General features: G+C 45.0%; 1 protein-coding gene across 1 annotated transcript in view; it reads right to left on the bottom strand.

Moving 5' to 3' along the window:
• Positions 1-426: 426 nt before the first annotated feature.
• Positions 427-15,254, bottom strand: part of lrp8 (low density lipoprotein receptor-related protein 8, apolipoprotein e receptor) — a gene marked incomplete at both ends in the record, with an annotated part of 180,598 nt that continues 165,770 nt past the window's right edge. Inside the window, 5 exons of the mRNA XM_080010925.1 lie at positions 427-465; positions 2,347-2,537; positions 4,776-4,844; positions 10,765-10,964; positions 12,951-13,146. Coding sequence (XP_079867051.1) covers positions 427-465; positions 2,347-2,537; positions 4,776-4,844; positions 10,765-10,964; positions 12,951-13,146 — 695 coding nt within the window. The remainder of the gene's footprint in view (positions 466-2,346; positions 2,538-4,775; positions 4,845-10,764; positions 10,965-12,950; positions 13,147-15,254) is intronic.

The raw sequence follows: 15,254 nt of genomic DNA, 5'->3' as shown, positions 1-15,254 counted from the left end.
TTTATGTACAACGGAAAAAAAAAACAACATGCAAATAAATTAAACAACCAACAAACTGTGCTGCTCTGTATTTACAGTGTGTTGACGGCTGTGTGAGGTTAGTTCTCCCAAAAAAGCAGTATGTTATGCACGACCAGCTCTACGGCCGACAGGAAAGTAATAGCAGAGGTGGGGACCGCTACTTCTAACTCGTTCTACAGAGTAGTAGTAGTAGTTAGTGAGTAGTGCTAGTACCCTCAGGAGACATGGGGGGGGGGGGGGGGTAAAAGAGATATAATACATCCCTGTTCCTTGAATAGGAAGAGGCTGTAGTCGCAGGTGGGGTTGGGGGTGAGGTGGGGGTGGATGGGTGGAGGGTGTCCCTCTCCGTGGGCTGGAGGCCGCTGTGAGAATGGGGGTGTGGGGTGGAGGGGTGGAAGTTCCCCCTCAGGGGTAGCCGTCGTCCTCCAGACTGAGCGCCACACGCTGCAAACAGCAGATAAACACAGTTACCACAGAGACCAGCACAGGAAGAGAAGGGAAAAAAAAAAAAATGAAATAAAGGAGAGAGAAAGGAAAGCGCAGAAGACAAAGCAAAGGAAGAGGAGTATAAATAAGGAGAAGGCAGGGAATGAGAGAGAGAAAGGAGCGGGTAGAGGTGCCTGTGACACCCATTCCTCTTTGGTCTCCCTCTCGCGGTCCTTATCTCCCCTCCTCACCTTTACCTTCATCATCCTCCCCCCTTTCCTTTCCGCCACCTGTCTCCCTCTCCTCCATCCCTCCCTCCCTCGTTGGGGATGAAGCGTCTCTGGCCCCGCTGTGAGCGCACCTGATTTCACTCAAGAGAAGAAGACAAAGGGACAGAAAATGGAAGAAGGAAAAAGGAGAGAGAGAGAGAGAGAGAGAGAGAGAGAGAGAGAGAGAGAGAGAGAGAGCGCTTGTAGAGGACAGCGGGAGGAGGAGGGGGTGGTGTGGGAGAACGGAGAGAGGAGGAAGACTACGCCAGAGAAAGAAAGGCATCAGCCAAAAAAAAAAAAAAAAAAAGGAGAGATAACAGCGTAAGGTTTATAAAAGCCTCGCGCTCAACCGGACCCGCTCCCCTGGAGATGGACGCCGCCGTGACCTTGAGTCTTTTCTCATCCGAGCGCGCGCGCGAGCGAGTGTGTGCGTGCGTGCGCTTGCATTTACTGGCTGTCACCGCGCCAAAGTTACCCAGAAGTCTTTGTTTTCATGCTTTCTCCCGGACGCACAAAGAAATCTATGTTGCCATGCCAACGGAAGCAAAGCACTATCCCTACCCCCCGCCAAAACTCATACATGCACACACACACAGAAACACACACACCCCATTGTCTACCCGCTCTCCGCCTGTATCTAAAACAAATAGACTGAAATAATGTTGGCAGGTTACCTCTTACTTTTGCCATTTTGCTGCTTTTTTGCGCAAAGAAAACAGCACCAGGTCAAACCATTGAAAAAAAAAAAAAAACCAAAGGATTTTCTCAATATTATACCCAAAAATTGGAGATATACTGCATATCCAATTTCTTAAGATAAAGGACAGGATTGCCTTTCCTTGAATTGATGCTGTCAATTGGTCAACCCCCAATTTGCTCTCTGGAAAGGCTCCCGTACTTTAAAGTTGGAAACCATCACAGAGATTCCCAGAATGCATCTGTCCCACCTCCGCGGTGTATTGACATCTCAATGAAAGTTATGGAGCTGTACTGAGCGGACGTGCTTTGGCCGGCACCGCTTCTCTGAAACCTCTATACGAGAAGAGGAAGCTCCAGACGAAGGAGATAAATGGGTGATAAACACTGAGGTGACGGCATTAAGAAAAACACGACTGTGTTCTCTTTCTCCACTTTGCCGCTTTTTTAAGCGGAAAGCGATCCTGCCTTTGGCTTGGCCTTAGAAGTTTTGTGCGAAAAGTAAACGATTCTGTCAAAGGCAAAAAAAAAAAAAAAAAAACGTGTCTCCCGGGAACAAAACAAAAGACGAGGAAAAAACACAGAGTACAAAATCGAGGCGATGGAGAATGGGATCATGAGTGGAAGTGGACTTTGATGTGAACGTGGTGGGCCGGCGGTGGACTCGCACGTGGTATGACGTGATATGTGTGAATGGGTTTGTGCGTGCGGTTGTACGCCCGTCTCCGGGCCTGACACGTAGATTGACAAGCTCACGCTTCCTGCACCTCCCCCAAAAAAAGCAATAAGTTCTCCTTCTCCCTCCCTCCCTTCCCTCCTCTCATTTGCTGGCGCTGGAAAGCATGGGCGCCCCCGAGTACCAGTGGGAGTTGCTGTCTGTGATGCCGCCCCCTAGTGGCAGCGCTATGAACGGCTGGGTGTGGCCACCACTCACGGCTGGGTAGACGTGGCCGATGTTGTCGCTGTGGCGGCCGATGTGGATCTCATCCTCGTCGTCTTCCGTGGTCTTGCGGTAGACGGGGTTGTCGAAGTTCATGCTCTTGGTGTTGCGGCGCCGCCAGTTGCGCCACACCAGGTAGCCGCCGGTGCAGAGCAGGCCGATGACCACTGTGGCAAGGATAGGGACTGCATGTGTTTAACACACACACAACGACACACACGGCGGGAGCGTTATAAACACAGCCCAGGGGGACGCGGAGCGGCGCTTTAAGCACACAACACACACACACACACACACACACACACACACGGACGGACACACACGCACGGACGGACACACACACAGAGACACAGACAGAGACACACACGCAAAGACACACTCTCTTTCCAATCTTGCCCACAAACACAATGTCGCTAACAGACACACACACACACACACACACACACACACACACACACACACACACACACACACACACACACACTCACATGTTCTGTTACTAATTCTAACTTGCAGAATATGATCGAAACACGAGCGCACATGCACGCTTCACATGCATCCACGTGCAGAGGAACTCTTGCATGCACACAACCCCCCCGGTACATTAAACACACACACTTCTAGAAGGCAAGGGTTATTTAAGACCAGGAACAGTGAAGAAAAGTATTATTCACAGACGAGTGATAAGTTCCGTTATCCTCTGCGGTACGTGAGGATGACGGGGAGGATGGACAAGGGGAGGAGGGGGGGAGGGAAGGGGGTGAGGGCGGTAGAGATAAGCCTTGTCTGGATCCTCAGGTCCACCCAGGTCTCCCACAGAGCATTACCACATCAGCATGGCTGGCTGGCTGGCTGGCTGGCTGACTGGCTGACTGGCTGGCTGACTGGCTGGCTGACTGGCTGGCTGACTGGCTGGCGTGTGTGTGTGTGTGCGTGTGCGTGTGCTCATTTGTTTGAATGGGTTCGTGAAAAAGGACGAAAGCGAGATAAATAGTCTAACTGATTACGACTTTCTTGGGTGTGTATCAAAGTAAGAGTAAGTGATGTGCATTTACAGTGTGTGTGTGCGTGTGCGTGCGTGCGTGCGTGTGTGTGTGTGATTCTTGCGTCCCACCGCGGGAGCCCCGTCTAATTGCTTTTTTGTTGAATGGCCACTTGAGACCCCTGCGTGACTGGGCCAGAAACCGCAGATCTCCAGAGTGCTCCACTGGTAAAAAATGCAGCTTTTGTCTCGATGAGAGAGGAAAAAAAAAAACCTCCCTCAAATGAAGGAGCAGCGTAACGGCTCAGATTGGGCTAGGTACGGTAAATAGTTGTTTTATTATTTACCGTTTACCGTTTATTCATTTTATTATTATGAGTGTGGCGATGTTGGCACAAATGGGTTTTGGGGTTCGTGGTAAAAACTGTGGTGCATAGATCGGGCATGCGGGGACGCCTGGCTGTAATTAAGGTTCCAGGGCTGCTGCCAGAAGTGACATATCGGGGACTTTGTTGCTGTGATGAATGGAAAAAGGGAAAGAAAGAGGGGAATAGGGAAAGCCTTAATAGTCCCACAGGCCTTTTTAATGAACTGATGTTTCGGTTATCTCCATTCCAAAGCTCCTGTGACTTATCAAAGCCATGAAGGAAATGTAAATTCGCCAGTTAGCAAGGTCATTTGCGGATCAGGTGACAATATGGACCATCTGGCTTCACTTATATTATCCATAAGGTCGATAAATTCACTGTAGTTGTTGAACTGTATTATGAGAGTCCCACATGTGAAGTGTAATTCCTGTAATGACAGGAGTTAAAAGCACAACTATTCACAGAGAGGCTGATGTATTTACATTATAATGTTATTCTACAAACATTTGCTTGCTAATCTACCAGACTTAGCCCCAGTAGGCAATGCACTGGAACATTTCTGTTGTACCCGGAGTTCTACTACGTTGTAAATATGCAAATATCAAGTTAAGGCTTCCGAAAAATCTACGGATCACCTCCTGAAAACAGTCTGTTGAGCTAGAAGGGAGAAACAGCCTGTGTACTATCGAAAACAAAATTGTAGTTTAGGTAGATATCCATAGTCTATAGTCTACTAAAACGGGGAATCATATAAAGTTGGTGAAATTTAGAAGACATGGGACCTTTAAAGTACTAAGGGTTAGGGTAAATGTTAATGCTAAAACTATGTGAGAGAGAGACACACACACACACACACACACACACACACACACACACACACACACACACACACACACACACACACACACACACACACACACACACACACACACACACACACACACACACACACACACACACACACACACACACACCATGCCAGGAGTGCAGGACTGAAGCGGACGGAAGCGGTGGAGGGCGGTGGGAAGCGAGGGGCAGGAAAGGAGATAAGCCAGACAGTTCAGAGTACTCACCGATAGGAATGACGATCCCCAAAACCGCCACCGTGATGTTATTACCCAAGAGGTAGTGCTCGCTCCCCGCTGAGAGAGAGAGAGAGAGAGAGAGAGAGAGAGAGAGAGAGAGAGAGAGAGAGAGAGAGAGAGAGAGAGAGAGAGAGAGAGAAAAAGAGAGATAGAAATTGGGAAGAGGGATTCATCATAGCGTCCAGACACTTATCCATTTATTATTATTATTTTTTGACGCCCGGCGTTAATAAAATGCGGATCCACCCTCCTCAGAACGCCATCTGGACGCAACGCAGTGCATTTTTATATTTATTTATTCGAAGGCAGCCATGATGGCAATCCATCAGAATTTGGACACCGCCGCCTCAAGCAACCGCACATTTTACAGTTCTGGAGTTTTTGTGTCCTTTCTGTTGAGTCAAGATGGCCGTGAGCGCTGAGAGCCAACCTGTGTCATGAGTGATTATCCCTGCAGCTCATCCAACAGTCACTGTGGTTTAGTCGTAGAAACAAAGAATAGGACCAAGAAACACTTTTTTTTTTTTTTTTAATCCCCAACCCCCCTCGTTCTTTTTCGTCCGCCCACCACTCTCCTTCGCCTTTCACCCCCGACATGTCGATGCAGAGCTGCAGATATTACTCCTGCCCTCCCTCCCCCATTAGATGCTGGCTGGCCATTAGCCACAGTGTAATCATCGGGTTATAATGAAGTCTGCTGAGGGAGATTAACACCAGAGATCGCACCACAGGCTCTGCATACTGATAGACACACACACACACACACACACACACACACACACACACACACACACACACACGCGCACAGGCACACTAAAGCTGGTCCAATTTTCTTAACTTAATGGAACTGAACCATTGGGTTGTACAGGTAGTCCTCACTTAACAACCTACCTGTTTAACCACCGTTCACACTTACAACCAGCTCTCTGACCAGTCTGTATTGTACACTGTGTACAATACTGCAGCGTCTCAGTGTCATCAAGCATTTAATGTCATCACCCTTTATATACTATATATATACACTATATACACTATGTATACTATATACACTATACATACTTTATATACTATATACACTATATTCACGATACATACTTTATATACTATATACACTATATTCACTATATATATTATATACACTATATATACTTTATATACTATATACACTGTATACATCTCATCTCATCACCATTCTCAGTACCTGCAGTCCGTCAGTATTCACTACACTAGCGTTCGCAATGGCCACGCCCCCTTACGGTGAAATAACACGGGTCCTCACTTATCAACCAATTCACTTAACAACCTGGTTCCAGGAACGGAGCTCGGTTGTTAAGTGAGGAGTACCTGTATATAAACAGTAGAACCCCACACAGACCCATGCAAATAGTGTGTGTGTGTGTGTGTGTGCGTGCGTGCATGCATGCATGTGGGGGTCTCTGCCTCGAACGCAGCACAAGGGGAGTGAACGTGGTTCTGGTTCCTAAAGCATGAGTGACGTTCCAACGGGCTCCAAGACTCTGAAAGGAGGATTAATAGAATGTCATTAAAGCGGCAGTTTAAGAAAGAGGCCGCCACTAGAAAAAACCCAAGGCAGACGATAGCGGAGCGGCAGAGAGAGAGAGAGAGCGAGAGAGAGGGAGAGAGAGAGAAAGAGAGAGAGAGAGAGAGAGAGAGGGCGATAAAGAGAGGAGAAGAAGGAAGTAATAATGGTGGAACAAAGAGGTAGAAAATACGGAGAAGCGCTGAAAAGGGGTTTCACTTTCAATAAGGCTCTTATTGTTGGGAGGCCACTTCAAAAGAGTTTAAATAATTGGCTGTTTCGCTGACAGACCGAACCACGTGTAGGTGTTTAGAAACAAAGATTGAGAGGAAACAGTTATACACTATATTAAAATATGTGTATATATATATATATATATATATATATATATATATATATATATATATATATATATATATAATACGGATATAAACTGTATATACTCATGTGTAGGGCTGCAAAGTTTTTCATTGGAACAGTGCTGCCTGTGGTGATTGGACGTTGCAGAATTGTTATCAAAATGATTAAAATGATGTCAAATGTCCTATGATTATGATAATATATTCTTCCATGTCATCCCAGTCTTATCTCCTTCCTGGCCGCTCATGGCCTCCTCATATTCCCCTCCTCCACTGGAATGGCGACCTGTGATCATCGGGGAGGGGGGCAACACAGAGCTGGGTGCGGTGGGGTCGTTAAACGGATCCGGACCTGGAAAGGCTTTCGGTCGTCGCACTCTAAACTCAGACTAAACTTTGCGGTCAGCCTTGAACCCGCTGGAGAAACACGAGGAAAAAATGCAGCAGGACAGCCTCTTCACGCCAGGCTGCCAGCCCGTGAAGCCGTGTGCACACCCCGGCTGTTTAGCTTTTCATCGTAGTTCTTCCTTCCCGCGCAACTCCGACGCGCCGGAGCACAGCTCCGCGCACGTGCAGCAGCTGACGCCGGCGGAACCGACAGTCGACAATGATCGCGCCGCTGCGTTTGGGCAAACATTCCCTTCCTCCTGGCCCATTTTCCACACCTGAGAGTGGAGGTAGTTAGCGTGGTGGTTTTCCGACTCCCCTCGTCCCTGTTGAGGCGCCGAGGCTGCCGCGTTCTTCTCCCTCCTCTGCTCCTCTCGGTTCATTCATGACCTCTTTATAGTCTCTCTCACTCTTCCCCCTCCCTCCTCATCTGCCCCTGTCAAAGTTATTTATCTTCACCCCCCCCGCCCCCCCGCCCTCCCTCTCCCTCATCCATCCCCTCCCCAGCTCTTTGCGGGAGCTCTTTCTGCTCCTCTCCTCCCTGAAACCACACTTGCTCTCTCCTGTTTTCAACGATCTCTCCGTTCCTCTCAATGCAAACGAAGAAGAGCATCCGGGGGAAACTTAAACTTATATCGTTGCTATAACAAATGTTTTTGTTTAGGAAAAGAAATATGGAAGAGGAAGATCTGGCTGAGGACAGAACATTAAATAATAAAAAAATAATAATAAAAATTATATATATATATAATAAAATGGTTTATATATATATATATATAAATGGTTTATATATATATATATATATATATATATTAGGGGTGGGACAAAATATCAATACTGGAATACATATGGATACTTCCTCTTGTGATATGTTATCGATATGTTGCCGCCAAATATCAATATTTTCATTACAAAATGGTGCCGCTCTAAACCAGTGGTGTAGCAGGACGTAGTTGAAAAGTGATCCGTACGGATAGCCTCCACGGTTCGACTCGCTTGTGAACCGCGGATTAATTGCTTAATTGCACCATCATAGCGAAAGACAGTTTTACTGCCGCTGTTGCTTTTTAAAGCAATAATTCCATAAATCTCGATGCAGAGCTGCAGGGAAAAGCGGATAGGCACGACAGACGCGTGCAGGGTTCTACTCTGAAGCGCAGTGATTGCTTCACGCTATGTTGCTGCTACTTTCACTACTGACCGGGAATGAGCTGTATATACAGTACAGCCAATGTGGCCTCTATTCGTCCGCCATATTGAAGCGGTCAAGAGCCGCGAGTAAACAGATACAATGTGTATTGGGAGATGCAGACTTCTCTACAAAATCGACTGTAACTGGCCAAACACCACACTACACCAAACGACTTTTCAAGCGACTTCACTGACACATGCAAATTTCCAATGTGAGAATAAAATCACGAGAGTTTTACCTCAGTTGGTGCCTACCTCCTTAAACCCGGTCGTTTGGTGTAAAGTGGTCATGAAACTCGAAGTGCGAGCTGTCTTAAGTCAGTCTTTTTCTCGTCCTGATGTTCTGATAGAATCAAACATGTTTAATTTTATGGGAAGTTTTGAGTCTTGGCTCATGCAAATAGTGAAGTTCAATAACGTGAACATTGTCGACAATCAATAAGCGCGCTCGCTCAAGCACCAAACAGGAAGCAGCAAACCGGATAGAGAGTAAACATGGTGGGGACTCCGGAGAGGCGCAAAAACGACGCTGAGTCCGCAGGTCATGCAATCTGTACCTATTAAAACCTCAAAACTTGAAAGCATTACATAAAAATTAATAAAAATAAAACGTATTATAAACAAATATAGTTAATAAGCGTAATAATTATTGGATCATTATTTAAAAAATACTGACATGCCCTGAATCGAGAAGCCATTTATTACTATTATTATTATTATTATTATTATTATTATCATCACAAAAATATACAAATAATATTAATGGTTTGGCTGTTTTTTCAGAACATGCCACTGCACACACAAAGGCAGCTGTGGCCAAAAGCAGCTTCTGTTTCTGCTCCATTGTTCAGGTTTTCTTCTTGTATTATTAGTATAATTTCCACCAGGAGCAGGATGGGAAATCATCTCAAAATGAATCCAACTCTTGCAAATATTAACCCCTGCAAGATCCCCAGTCTTTGCAAAATCTTATAGCCTGTTACTAAAAACGAATAAAAGGACTTTCCAAAGTCTTCTCAAAGTCTTCTAGTGTATGGTAGGCATAATTATGAATCAATTTTCATGAAATTTGGTTTGTTATTAATGTGATGAATTGAACATGATGCTGGTTACTTATTGGAATTAAATTCAGTTACTGGGCGCGGATCTAATCATATTTTTCATCCACTACCGTGTTTAAAGGAAGAAGGTATCATGCGCGCCTCATATTGCTTTAAGCTTTCATTTAATTGTTTGAATATTTGATATAAAGACGTTATTTAAACATTAAATAAACAAACATGTTTCACCTCAGTTGTCAAACTCTGTGAAACTGCAGGGAATAAATACATTATTCCAGCTTTTTGCCTTTTTGGGGGTATTTTTTTCTTCTTCAGTTACACAGATATCGTGATATATTCGTAGATGAATTTTGTTGCAATGTATGGAGTGTCGCTGTATCGTGATACCATCGTTATCGTGGGTAACGTATCGTTATAGTATCGTGTCCTGAGTTCTCTGCGATTCCCACCAAACCAAAAATAAATTAGTTAATTAAATAAATGACCAAAAATCCTCTAGCGGGCCTCAAACTGAAGTCAGGGAACCCCTGATCTAGATGACCCAAACAGATTTGAATGTCTACAGCTCCCAAAATAGCATTAATTAATCTGTGTTTTGTGTAGATTGCAGTTTCTTTTGCTTTGGTTTGTAAAAGCTATTGATATTGTGGAAATAATAATGACACATAAAGACTATGGAGGTTTATCTTTACATTTATGTCTTGCCTGATAATTTGACAGTATCTACTGTCTGTCATTATCTTCTTTTGTCCAGCGGGAGTTGCAATAATCCAGAAGAAAATCTCATTGCCTGAAAAACGCAGATCCAAATAGTGGGAGGATCGATTCCTTTGTGTTGGACCACTCGGAATTGAGTTCCTGTGTGTGTGTTCTATAGATGCCGTATTGCTTTGGTGACCTTATCTGGTTTTGTAAAGCGCTGCCACCCTCAGATGAGAGAAGGACGGAAACACAGTGTGAACTGCCAGGAGCTGGTTATGTCACAAAGTAAGAAAGAAAGGGAGGCTGTCAGAAAGTGTGGATGTGGTAGAGCGGAGGGTGGAGCAGAATTGTGGTTTGTTAATGTTGACACCGTCACATCCCACTCATGATGGACAGAACCACTGTGTGTGTTTGCGTGTATGTGCAAGAGAGAAAAATGGAATGGAAAAATAATAGAAGCAGCTCCCACTGCTTTAAGGTCATTTGCAATAGTGATTGAATACAACCCAGGCACACAAACGTATATACACACACTCGCACACGCACACACACACACACACACACACACACACACACACACACACACACACACACACACACACACACACACCCCCAGTACCTCTGTGGGACAGGTTGCCGTTGCTCTCTCTCTGGATGGTGTTGGGACCCACAGGGCGGAGCAGGGTCGTGTGTGTGGATGTGGATCTCGCGCCGGCCCCGCTAGTCCGGGTGGAGGCCGTGCTGGTGGAGGGTGGAGTCCGGTGCCACTGGGGCGGAGCGGTGGTGGTGGAGGTAGAGGACGGGGTCGTCGATGTCCGCCTCGTGGTGGGCTCCGCCGTGGAGGTAGAAGTGGAAGGAGTTGTAGTACCGATGGTGGTGGTAGTGGTGGAGGGCGGAGTCGTCGAGGTGGTAGTGGTTGTACTGGTTGAGGTTGGAGCTGTGGTGGTGGTGGTGGTGGGTGATGTTGTTGTGGTGGGTGGTACTGTGGTGGTGGTGGGAGCAGTGGCCATAGTTGTTCTGGTCCTCACTGCTTGGTAAACAGAAAGAAAAACAGGATATCAAAATAAAAAAATAAAACACTTTTTCCCCCCAGAGTTTTTCCAACAAAAAACAAAAACATTTAAAATGTGTTATTTATATAAAACAAAATAAAACAAAACATTTTTTATGAATTATATACTGTATTCAATTTCTTTTTTTTATGTCAAATTTTTTATATTTTCTTATAATTATATTTATACCTGTAAATATAATTATTTATATTTATATTTTATAAATATATATTATTTCTATATTATATTGTAATGGATAGTTCAAGTTTATTTGAATCTTCACATTGAGTATATTTTCAGGATGTGTCAATTAAAAAAAAAAAAAAAAAAAAAAAGGAAATTAATTTTAAACTTTAATAATGGAGTCCTTTGTAAAATATGACGCATACAAGTTTGCAATTTACCGTAGTTATTTCACATGGTTTGTTTGTTTATTTTTTTACTTTTAAAGACTGGAAGTGAGGGTTGTTGTACGTAAAAGTACAGCCAGGCTTCAGACGAGTGTTAAAAACCCTCCAGTCCACAATCACGCAAATACATCGACTCAAATGTCAGGTGTCACGGGGTGCATTTTAGTATGTTCAAACTCAATATATTGCTGTTATTGACGGCTGGAGGCTTCACAGTGCACTTTTATTGCACCAAATGCCAACAGACTGGCCTGTGTGGCATTAACGAGGCTGGAAATAGCATTGAGTAGCACATAACATCTCTCTTTAATGTGTGGAGATAGAAGAGAACACCTTTCCAAACAGCTATTACAACAACTGTGTTTTCTAACTGTGTGTGTGTGTGTGTGTGTGTGTGTGTGTGTGTGTGTGCGCGCGTGAGCGTGTGTCTGTTTTTCCTCTGCCCTCCAGACCCCAAACACATATTTATCTCCTCTTAGTGTGACCAAGTATAACTGTGCAGAGGGGGTTGAAAGTCTGAGTGGCGTTCTAAATCCAGTGAAATCATAAAGATCTGCAGGGATCACTGCTAAGTCTCAAATGCCTCGACCCGCAAGCCCCAGAATAAATAGGTCCAATGGCGGGAGCAGAAGAAGAGCAGTCTTTTGTGTGTCTACTACAGGGAGAGATCCCTCCTATGTCTATAGAAAACCACAACTAGGAACTCGAGGAGGTTTGTTAGTACAGGTAGTCCTCACTTAACAACCTACCTGTTTAACCACCGCTCAGACTTACAACCAGCTCTCTGACCAGTCTGTATTGTACACTGTGTACAATACTGCAGCGTCTCAGTGTCATCAAGCATTTAATCTCATCACCCTTTATATACTATATACACTATAAACACTAGGTATACTATACACACTATATATACTAGGTACACAATATATACTATATATACTATATATATTTGACATTTCACTATTTCACATTTCACAGCATATATGTATGAAAGTATGTATATGTACTGTATGTGACGAATAAACCTCTTGAATATACACACACCATATACACTATATACACTATATATATTATATACACTATGTATACTATATAGACAATATATACTATAGACAATTAACTTAACGGCCTGGTCCTAGGAATGGAACTCGGTTGTTAAGTGAGGAGTACCTGTATTTCTTCTTTGTAGCTAAATTCTTCTATCCAAACAGAAACTCTCTAAATAGAAGGACATACATTATATATGCAGTCAGCCCCTGGCGGCAGTGAATTCCTAATGGCGTGTGTGGATAAAGCTGCACACCGCAAAGCTGAATAGTTTATTGTGAAAAAATGTATGAATAGTTAATAATCTTCTTGTAGAGATGGTTGAAAGGCCAGACTGGGTGCACATCATTTTTGGGCGTGTCGTCCCTTTCCGGGGACCTTCCCTTGGGTGTAAATCTATCCTATCCTACACACTGTTCCATTGTAGTGTGAAAGTCGGGGGGTGGGGGGGACTTGCCTGCGACGCAGCGCCTCATGTCGGGTCCCAGCTCCATGCTGTCGGGACAGGCGCAGGTGTATTTCGGGGAGTGGTTTGTGATCTGGGGGGCTTTCAGGCACAAGTACTCGCAGCCTCCGTTGGGGAGGCCTCCCACGTTGCAGCTGTCTGGTGCTGGAGAGAGAAAGAGAGATACCAAAAAGTTATTATAAATGGATGAATAGGGTATCTATCTATTTATCTACCCATCCATCCTGTTACACAACCCCGCAGACGTACTCGGGAAAACATATTTCGGCAGCGCCAGATTTAGATCAGGTCGCAACCTGTTTGGAGTCCCCCGCTTACAGCTGGGAGGAAAAAAAGAAGAAAAAAAAAAAGTACAAGATGATGTTATCAGAGGAATTTGGGAGATCACTGGCTGCACACGCTCTGTTATAAAAACTTTAATAAGTTTGGGAACGCGTTGGTAAGGGGGGGGAGCACGCAGAAACAGCAACTACTAAAAAGACACAACAAGACACGACAAAAATTCTATAGTTATTGTTATCGCAGTCCTTCATGGAGCTGAACCAGTCCAACTCAGTGGAGTCTGAATCAGATGGAGATAGAATGCGCGCGCTCTCGATATTTAAAGCACCGACCCACCAGTGGAAGGCAGTTCGTACTTCAACAGCCTAAAGGCCTTCATTCCAAAGAAACAACTGCCCGTCGGTGCTGAGGATAGGCCGCTAACTCAAAAGTCTCGAGAGGAGCTTTTGAAGGAGCTGGTTGAGAAGGGAAGGCTGGCAAACAAACTGGCTGCACCCCCTCCCACACCGCCCCCAAAGGGAAGTGCATTCCCAAGTACCTGGGGCCGGATGCGTGGTGCCAAGTGCCTGGCGGAAAATACCAGAATGAAAATCCCCATCATCTGTAGCAGTGCAACATTCGTCTTTTGGCTAAATTATGCCAGGAAATTATTTTTTCTTCTGAAAGGTATGCAGGAGTTATGCACATCTTTCTGTTGTTTTCTTTTACCCTCACCCAGGACTGGCTGACAGAAACAGTTTGCACTTTCTATGATAAATCTGCTCTGTTTGGAGACAAAGATATAAATTTTTATTAAGTCGAAAAATCAAATAAAATAGATAAAGTTTAAATAAACTTGGAAAATTAAATTGAGGTTATGGCCGCACGGGTGACGACAAAGTTCCTTAGCTCTCAGGGAAGTGAGTTCTTATACATTCAGAAATTCCAACACAATATACCAGATAAATGCATGATTACTTAACAATGAATGTTTATTTAAAATAAGAGAGTTCCATAATATGGTAAACAGGTTGAGCTGGAGAAATGAAGTTAAAGTGAGTTAAAACACAAGCACACATCAGGGGGATTAAAAAGTGTCTGCTAGGAAAAGAGCGAGAGATTGACTGCGAGGGATTGTATGTAAATGCACTCTAAGGTGCAACTACTGTACGTATTGTAAAACTGAATAGTAAAACGAAGAGATTATTGCCGCGCCACGCTGACATCACTTCGCCATGCTGTACCGGAGTTCCGGCCTCGCCTTCCGGATCACCGTATCGGCCCCGATCAGTCGTTCGCCTTTGTTGCCCGATCGGCTCGGGATTCCCTGCGGGCCGTCTCGTCCAGAACGGCGGGGAGGGTCACGGACCTTTCCGTATTTTCGGGTCCTGGTACGGTGAGGCGCGGCGAGCGTGCTCAGCAGGAGTTCTCCCAGGCTTGGCATGTAGTGGTTTGGCGGCGTGTCATAGGCTTTTGGGGATCCGGTGCGTTTGTTCAACGCAGGAAAAGTGACTCGGTCCAAAGCGGTTATTCGAGAGGGACAGATCTGTGATTCTTCAACCAGATTTGTACGGGGGTAAAAAGGAGGACAGGCTTTAAATGTACGATGCGTACCTGAGGGGCTCGGAAAACATGGTTTCAAAAGAAACAAAGAGGAAGACGGGCGGCGTGCCATCCTGCCAGGTAGATGGAAGGGAGGTCCCTTCAGGTAACAGTCATGGTCCTGAGAGGGCGAGATCCTTGGGAACAAGCGAACTGACGCGCGGTGGTGTTCCAGGGTTTTCATGCAGTCCGAGGGAACGACTTCCAGAGATGACTTCATTTGACAGCCATTGGTCGGCGTAGTGGTTCTGAGACTTTCTGTAGATCCGCCGCAGAGAAAGGCTGTTCCCCTTTCTTCTTCCTATCGCGTTCTTATTTTCTCCCGCAATTCTACTTCGTATTCTTTCAATCCTTCAACCTTTAATATCAGTATTCATTTTGTGTTTGTC

The sequence above is a fragment of the Zeus faber genome (genome assembly GCF_960531495.2).
Source record: "Zeus faber genome assembly, chromosome: 1".
NCBI lineage: Eukaryota > Metazoa > Chordata > Actinopteri > Zeiformes > Zeidae > Zeus > Zeus faber.
Note: the sequence above shows the minus strand (reverse complement) of the source record. Positions and strands in the feature narration are given on the sequence as shown.